The sequence below is a fragment of the Solanum tuberosum genome, unplaced genomic scaffold (assembly GCF_000226075.1).
Source record: "Solanum tuberosum cultivar DM 1-3 516 R44 unplaced genomic scaffold, SolTub_3.0 scf00017, whole genome shotgun sequence".
In the NCBI taxonomy this organism is placed as follows: Eukaryota; Viridiplantae; Streptophyta; class Magnoliopsida; order Solanales; family Solanaceae; genus Solanum; species Solanum tuberosum.
Genome location: NW_006238943.1, coordinates 1,675,468 through 1,684,143, shown reverse-complemented (window position 1 = coordinate 1,684,143; position 8,676 = coordinate 1,675,468). Strand labels below are relative to the sequence as shown.

The window sequence follows — 8,676 nt, the reverse complement described above, 5'->3', positions numbered from 1 at the left end:
GAACTATCGTAAATGGTATGCAGATACCCTCCGTCATACTATTGGGGCATTGAGGCCCCTGCCGTCTAAAAACTAGAGCATATATGCCCTTCATTCTAACGGAAGACTAAATAGGGACACGTGGCGCAATCTTATCTGTCGATCCGATAATTAATCGGCGGATAAGATTATGACACGTGTATGTCCGTTAGTATAAAGGGTATATATGCTCTAGTTTTTGGACGGCAGGGGCACCAATGTCCCAAAAGTATGACGAAGGGTATCTGCATACCATTTACGATAGTTCGGGGGTATATTTGTCCTTTTTCCCATATTTTTAAGAACCAAAAAAGGGTAAAACTAGACTTAGACAGGTTTGAGATGTACAATTAAAACCTGACGATTTGATTACTATTTCCAATTTCATGAGTTTTTCTCTTAGGTTTTTTGTTGTCATCCAATTATGTTACAAACTGTAAGAACAATTTACTTCATAAACAAGTGTGAACAAAATAAACCATAAGGATAACATATGCATGTTTATTACTTTTGTTTTTCTGCCACTCGTGAAAATGTGCTATGTGTGGATTTAAAAAATGGATTTCTATGGGAAATCTCTTTTTTGAGTTCATTTATGAATTTCCTTAAGAAGCTGAAAGCAGTATAATTAGACTTCAGGTTTAAGATGATAACAACCTAGTGATCCTACTACCATTTCACATTTTATGAGTTTTTCTCTTAGGTTTCTTGTTGGTATCCAGTTGTATTACAATTACAAATGGTCAGAAAAATTTACGTCATAAACAAGTATGAATAACAATACACTATAAAGATAATGTATGCATGTTTATTGCTATGCTAATTAATTTTCTTTGATTCCTTTTTGCATGTTTCTATTGTTAGCTTGACGGAGATCCAGAATGCACGTGGTATTATGGATGTCCTTGCTGAAATGCTGAATGCATTAGGTCCTGAAAACAAAGAGGTAAAGTCCATATGCATAATATGTCTAAAGGGATATGGTCCCTCGCTAGTGTATTGAAGTATTGAGACCAAATATTTTGATTCAACAAGTTAGATGTTTAAAATTAGATGCTAATTGGACTATTGGAACAGAAAAAAATTGAAACAAGGGATTGTTCCTTCTAAGATATTTTCATTCTTGCTCAGTTTACTTTTATTGAATTATGTCTTTCTTTATTTGATGCAATATATTTGCATGTGGGGTTACAGGGACTCAGACAAGATGTGATTGTTGATTTGGTGGAACAATGCCGTACCTACAAACAGAGATTGGTACACCTTGTGAACTCGACTACGTAAGGCCTTGTCTTACTTGACCATTTCTCGTGACGTTTTTCTAGATATCTTGATGTGCTTCTTTTTCTTCTTGATATGCTTCTTATTTCTGAAATTAACCTTAAACTCCTGTAATTACAGAATGCTTCTATTTCTAGTCTAAGGGTCAATCTAAATATTTATTTGAAAGCTGAAGCTTCTTACATGTTTCACCCGGGATTGTTCTGAGCTAGATATAAAAGTTGAAGGCTAAATATTCTTTCTCCATCTATTGTTGTTAAATGTACTGTAAAATTCAAGTAATTTGAGTTAACCTTTTCTCTCAGATGGGTCATTAACTTCTTGTAAATTGCAGAGAATAGCCATATTACTATAAAATATTGAACTTTAAAAATTTTTGAATTTAAGATGGACGTTTTATCTGTCATCTATCTTCTCCCATCTTTGTCACGCACCACATATGTGGTTCCTGTGAACCTTACATTTACCTGATCCAGGGATGAGTCACTGCTATGCCAAGGACTAGCACTGAATGATGACTTACAGCGTTTATTGGCCAAACATGAAGCTATTTCATCGGGAACTTCTGCTAAAGGGGAAACATCAAAATCTGAACCTTCCCGATCCCTTGTAGATGTTGATAGTCCTCTTATTGATACTGGAACCAGCAACAAGTCAGACCAAGGGTACTTAAATTCTTTCTTATTTCTTCTTACCAATCTAATGTACACTTTTTTTTAGCCTTTTCTTAATAACTTGACTTTTGAAATGGGCTTTGCCCGTATTAAATTTTTTTTTTTAAAAGACTTTTAAGATGATGTATTGGTTTCAAGAAGGATCTGAGAAATTTGGATATCAGATTCTCATACCTAAAATCAGTTGACATGAATTCCCTAGATTATCGAATATTTGTCGGACAGTTAATATTTCTTACAAAAATAAATAAATCTCTACCTCTCTACCTTACCTTAGAGGTAGAGAAGCTGTTTCTGATAGACCCTCAACTCAAGGGTCTGCGTACACTCTACCCTCCCCAGACCCCACTTTGTAGGATTGTACTGGGTACATTATTGTTGTTGCTTAAACATGTATGTTGTGCTATCCAGATCTGCATCAAGTGCTTTAGGACTTCCTGCTCCTCCATCGGCTAATGGTCAATCAACAACTCCAACAGAAGTTGTCCCTATGATAGATCTTCTGAGTGGAATTGACTTTGGCTCACCAACAGCTGAGAATGCTCTTGCGCTTGTTCCTGTTGGAGAACCTCAGCCAGCAAGTCCTTCACATCAGAATGCCCTTGCTATTTTCGACATGTTTGCACAGCCAAGCACCACACCCTCTACAAATTCAGTTGGTCAGGCACATCCTTCATCCCCTCAAGTTCAGCAGCAACAGAATTTTTATCCTGTACAGCCATCTTTGTACCCAAATGGAAGTGTTCCTGGTAGGAGCTACGCTCAAGGCTCCACTCCTGCCTGGAACGAACAGATGTCACAGCAACAACAGCCTGCTTCTCCAGTCTACGGTGATTCCTATTTTATCCTGCATGCTTTCCACTTGTATTACAGTATTAAGGACCTGCTAAAAAACAAAAATGAAGTATCTTGGAAATATGCCTGTTGTGTACCTTGGTAATCTGTGCTTGTGGGATGAATACTACTGCCTGGTGGATTAGTCGAGGTGCACGTAAGCTAGCCCAACAAGCCAACACGACCGATTTAAAAAGAATATGTATGTTGTCTTGAAGCCTTGTTTGAATTTTGTCCTTTTGAGCTTTGTCTGCCTGGTTCATTTAGAGACCTAGTAGATAGAAGTCGCATTAGGGTAGACATTAAGAATATATGCTTCTTAACTCTTAATTGCTTAATGTTTAAAACCCTTTATAAAGTTTCAAGACCCTCTCCTTGTCCAATTTCTGTGGTGCTATGAATTGCTCATGTTTTAAGACCCTTTCTCATTCTGCTCATTCAATTTCTGAATAGGAACTCAAAGCACTAATCCTTTTGCCCTTCCTCCGTGGGAAACTGAGGCAGAAGACGACCAAATAATGAGCAGCCCTCATGCTCAGCCTGTGCTAAATAATCCGTCGATGCCAGGTAGCTCACAATCTCTAGCAATGCTCAATAACCAGGTGATGCCTGGTAGTTCACATGCTATGTCAATGCAAAATAATCAGCTTGTATCAGCCAATGGCCAGCAACTAGCCAGCGGTACATACCTCCACGGCATGTATGCTTCGCCAAACACTGCTGGACAGCCTGGTATGATGAACAATCAGATGGAGGGCTTGCATCCTCAACAACAATTCCAAGGTGGACAGCCAGGTATGATGAACAATCAGGCCATGCAAAGCAATCAGATGGAACGCTTGCATCCTCAACAACAATTCCAAGGTGGACAACCTGCGGGTTTGTATCCACAACAAATGCCACCTGGACAAATGGCTTATATGTATTCCCAGCAAATGTATGGCAACCAAATGGCGAGCTATGGTTATGGTAATGCTCAACAACAAAATACTCAATTCCTAAACCAAGGAATGTCTGGGCTCTCTATGAGGGACAATGGTGTCCACAACAGCTCTTATCAAGTTCCCACTCCTTTGTATGTGCCACCCGGAAAGCCCTCAAAGCCACAAGACAAATTGTTCGGGGACCTAGTTGACCTTTCAAAGTTCAAATCAACCAATGGTGCTCCCGGGAGTGCTGGTAGCACGTGACAATGACTAATTTTGCACCCTCTAGCGTTCTATTTGATTCTTAAGCTTCTGTTGCCTATTCTTCATTTTCAAATTTACACATCCATATGCATTTGATGGTTCTTCACGAGATGATGAGAGTTGTGTACATTTCTTGTAGAGAGAATAACTAGATTGGAAAGAAAGAAACTCGAGGAACCTCTCGTTTTTTGCTACATTGAATATGTATAGGATATATTCATTTATTATTTTTTTTGAAGCTTTTTGATCTGTTAAATTCAGTGCATTTCTCATTTGGCTGCAATGAGTTTTCTCTTTTATGTCTCATTTGTATAGTTGAACTTGAACAGATGAACCTACTTCCTGGAGTAATGAATGGTTCAGTTGGTTGAATCAAAGTTGATAGTTTCTTTCAGTAACCTTTTTTCACTAGACATTTGTCAACATGTCATAAAATATTGTATTTTAAGTTACTACCATTTAGTAAAACACCAAGAAGCAATTGATTTAAGATATTGGCCAAGATAAAGTGAAAATGTGAAAGAAGCTAATATGCAACAACACCACAAGGTGAAATTCTACGAGTGAGGTTTAAGGAGGATAGGGTGTATGCAGACCTTAACACTACTTCGGCGAGATAGAGATGTTTTTGGCAGTCTCAACTTCACTATAGCAATCAAATTTTTGTTGTTTCTCAAATTCTTGAAATCTGGAATTCAATTTCGAATTTTATGGCCAAACATGTTTTCTAGAGTTCACTGTGAAAAAAAAAACAAAAATTTCATGATCACTGAATGGGTTTGTGAATGGTAGAGTGTATGCAAACCTTATCACTTTCTCGTAGAGGTAGAGATGTTGTTTATGGAAGAGGCAAGACTCGACTATGGCAATCAAATTTTTGTTATTTTTCAAATTCTTGAAAAATCTAGAATTCAATTTTGAATTTTATGGCCAAACATGTTTTCAGAGTCCACATTCGGAAAAAAAAATAAAAATTCATAGTGAAATGGTTTTTCAGAACAAACACAACATAAACCAAATAAAGTAGTCAATTTAATAACTATTTAAAACTTGGAAGACTAACTTTGACATTTCTAAAACCTCACGAGGCCTATATTTCCATCCAAAACTTAAAAGACTGCCGCGGTGAATTTGATACTCATCGGAATCCGTGCCCGACGAACAACAATACTAATTTCTCTTGAAGATTTTCTGTAATTTCTGCAAAAAAAGGTGAAATTTTTTGAGCTTATTCTATATCTACTATGGGAGTTTTTGTAGTTTTTTTTTGTTTTAATTGTGTTAACTATATATACTGTTGTATTTTTTAGGTTCTTCTTAAGCTTTGAAGTGCTAATTGTAGACGAATCAATAAGGATGCAGGTTCGTAACCCTTAAATATCTTCTCTTTTATTACCAAATTTCTGATTAAAGATTTGATTTTTAGATTCTTGTTTCTGTTATTTCTTAGCTTGATCTATAAAAAAAAATTCTTCTTTGTTCTTGATATTTACTACCCATAATTCAATTTTCCATTTTTTGTTTGTTAAATAGGTTTTGGGTTTGTGGGTTTGTGTTCTGTTATCATTTTGCTTGATCTATTAATCTATTCTTGTTTTGCTTATGGTTGATGATCTTGATATTATCCAATTGTTTGTTTGTATTTATTGTAACTAGGTTTTGGGTTTTCGGGTTTAGGTTCTTATGTTTCTTCGTTAATGGCTTTGGACCATAACTGCTATCATTGGTTTTTTCTTTATCATTGGCAAATTGGCAGTTGATTATTGTGGAATGGGAGATTTTGTTAGTGATTTGTTTAATGTATAATAGGATATCGGAGTTTTAGTCGGTGATTTGTTCAATGTGTAATAGGATATCGGAGTTATTGTCGGATAGGATATTGGAGTTTTAGTCAGTGATTAGTTCAATGTATAATAGGATATCGAAGTTTTAGCCAGTGATTAGTTTAATGTATAATAGGATATCGGAGTTTTAGTCAGTGATTAGTTTGATGTATAATAGGATATTGGAGCTTTAATCAGTGATTAGCTTAATGTATAAGAGGATTTAGTTTTTGTGGAATTTGTGGTCATATTGTCATGTTGTTTATGATATAGCTTGGATGGAATTTGGCAGTTAAAAGTGATCAGGTAACTTTTGAGTTGTGGTGAGAATCAGTGATTAGTCAAGTAAGGAATTGTCTTGATGAAGGAGTGTTTATAGGATTCATTAAACATTGGATGCTTTCCGTAATATATATATAGAGTCTCGTACTAGAAAGAGCTGATAGTCCAACGGATTCATAGGTAATATGCTGGGGAAACATTGGGATTTGAGATTTAGGAGTACTCTAGGATGGGAGTTGGGCGAATTTCATAACCTGGTTGAACAGTATGGGCAAAACGCACCGCTCACTACATCCAACTTATGAAAATGTCGAGAGCATAGGGACGGTGTGTTCACTGTTAAATCCTGTTATTGAGAGAGGAATTTACATTTCTGCTCCGCTCTATTTGGGTTCATAGTGTGCTGTGCTCAATAAGGTGTATTTCTTTATATGGTTGGCAGCAAGGGATGTGATATTGATTGTGGAAAACTAAGAAGAGGATCACCTTTGTTAGTCGGGGTTCATGTGCAGATGTGTGGGTGAAGAAAGTGGATCATCTCTTGTTGAATTGTAAGGTGGCTACACTATTGTGCTCGATGGTCCTTAGTTGGTTTGAAAGGCAATGGGTGATGCAGGGGCACAAAAAAAGAGGTGTTGCATTGTTGGACCTTTAAGAGGACGGAAGAGAAGTATTAGCCATTATGTGGGTTATATGGAAAGAGAGAAGTAGGAGCATTTTTTTATAAGTTGGAGAAATAGGAGAGCAGTTGAAGGGGTAGACCAAAATTTTGTAAAATTGCATAGTAGTCTTTTGCTTTCGGTGTACCCATAAGGTCCCAGTTGTATAGAAGATAGGGTTTCTTGTGGAGAACCATATTTTGGTGTAGGTTCTCTACTTTTTGGTATAAGGGGCATCATTAAAAAAATATTTATCTTATAAAAATATGTAACTGTAAGTTTTCATGAGATGAAAAAATACCTTTACAGCTCAAACATTTCGTTATTTTTGTTGGCAAACACTTTTTTTTTTGTAAAAATCCTGGAAGGAAGAGGGAGTGGTATGTGTCATTCCTTGTTGTTACTTGCTTTTAATTGCGCACATTCAATTTCATACTCTGACCAATTATATGGTTTCTTTGGTGCAAACTAGCACCATGCAAGCAAGATAAGTACATATGTAATTACAATAATGTGGCATACAACTTTGACATTAGAATGCATATATGATATACAATTTAAAATCAGATTTTTCACGAGAAGAAGTTAAAAAACAATTGAAAAAGATAGAAGATTAATTTGTCATTCGAATTTATTAAAGGGATGCACTTTTTATTGACCGTGTAAACTAGTTAGAGTAAAGATGTTAGAGTGGAGAAATTAGTACTCTTATGACGTAGGTCACTCCTTTCAACATTTATAGCTGTATCCTAATAAATATTCTATTGTTGTGTACCTTTTGGAACATTTAACCCTGGTTCTCTGATGATGTAGGCTTCAAGGGCAAGGCTTTTCAAGGAGTACAAAGAAGTACAGAGAGAGAAAACAGCTGATCCTGATATTCAATTAGTTTGTGATGATTCTAATATCTTTAAATGGACGGCTCTTGTTAAAGTATTCTCCGCTATAATATGCTCTATTATGTTCAATTTCATGGTTTTCTTCCAACCCCCCCTCCAAAAAGAAGACAAAAAAAGCTTTGGTTAATGATCTAATTGACTGCTCATTCATGGTGTGCACAGGGGCCATCTGAAACTCCTTATGATGGTGGAGTTTTCCAGCTCGCTTTCTCAGTTCCAGAGCAGTATCCATTGCAACCTCCTCAAGTGCGGTTCCTGACCAAAATATTTCACCCAAACGTTCATTTTAAGGTATCTCCTAAATTATCCTTTTGTGTTACTCTTTGGTTTCTTAAATGAAATTAAACTTTGCTTAGAGTCTGATATACTGAAGTGCCGCAAGACAGTAGTGGAAATTGTTATCTGTTTCCTGCTTTGTCCTTCGATAAAGCAAACTATTGTAAATGCTGCTTGTCTCTCTCTCTCTTTATATAAACTTATTGAGCAAAGTTAATTACAACGAAACACTGTTTTCCCGCTCAATTGTTTGGGGCAATGTCAAACCTCTCTCCCACTTCTCTTTCCCTTACCCCCATGCTTCATTGAGACATATTTTAGATTCACGTGCAACGTTAATTTGGCCATTGTATTGTGGAATTAGTTTACCGACTACCAATCAACCAGCCAACCGTCAGCTTCTGAGTCCTCAATGTCCATTACGTTCTATCCTAGGTCAGCACTCAGTGGATTCATCATACTAAGAATGTCAACCTACTGCAACCTTCATGTTTTATAGGCTGGGACCTGCTATACTTTGTGCATAAGTTGAGTTTGAGATGAGCTTTTTTTGTTATAACTGATTAAGTTTGAGATTAGTTGTTTACTATTTGTTGTAAATTGCATTAATTACAATATTATATGCAATGGTAGTACTGAATGTAGGAAGCATGTTCTTTATGTTAAAACTCATGAATTTATGTCATTAGTAATTGTGTGAACTTCTAGTGGAATACCTTTTACATTCCCCCCCCCCCCCC

General features: G+C 36.4%; 2 protein-coding genes across 3 annotated transcripts in view; both read left to right on the top strand.

The window, feature by feature from the left end:
- Positions 1-4,280, top strand: part of LOC102585872 (TOM1-like protein 2) — a 17,963-nt gene extending 13,683 nt beyond the window's left edge. Inside the window, exons 6-11 of one of the 2 annotated variants that reach the window (XM_006340202.2) lie at positions 883-964; positions 1,213-1,298; positions 1,776-1,964; positions 2,385-2,803; positions 3,261-3,590; positions 3,672-4,280. In XM_006340202.2, the coding sequence (XP_006340264.1) occupies positions 883-964; positions 1,213-1,298; positions 1,776-1,964; positions 2,385-2,803; positions 3,261-3,590; positions 3,672-3,997 (1,432 nt within the window). In that variant the 3' untranslated portion in view covers positions 3,998-4,280. Of the gene's footprint in view, positions 1-882; positions 965-1,212; positions 1,299-1,775; positions 1,965-2,384; positions 2,804-3,260 lie in introns of both variants that reach the window. The other variant, XM_006340201.2, reaches the window with a different exon arrangement.
- Positions 4,281-5,078: 798 nt separating this feature from the next.
- Positions 5,079-8,676, top strand: part of LOC102585536 (protein PEROXIN-4) — a 5,640-nt gene continuing 2,042 nt past the window's right edge. The window contains exons 1-4 of the mRNA XM_006340200.2: positions 5,079-5,209; positions 5,308-5,359; positions 7,575-7,694; positions 7,823-7,951. Coding sequence (XP_006340262.2) covers positions 5,354-5,359; positions 7,575-7,694; positions 7,823-7,951 — 255 coding nt within the window. The 5' untranslated portion in view covers positions 5,079-5,209; positions 5,308-5,353. The remainder of the gene's footprint in view (positions 5,210-5,307; positions 5,360-7,574; positions 7,695-7,822; positions 7,952-8,676) is intronic.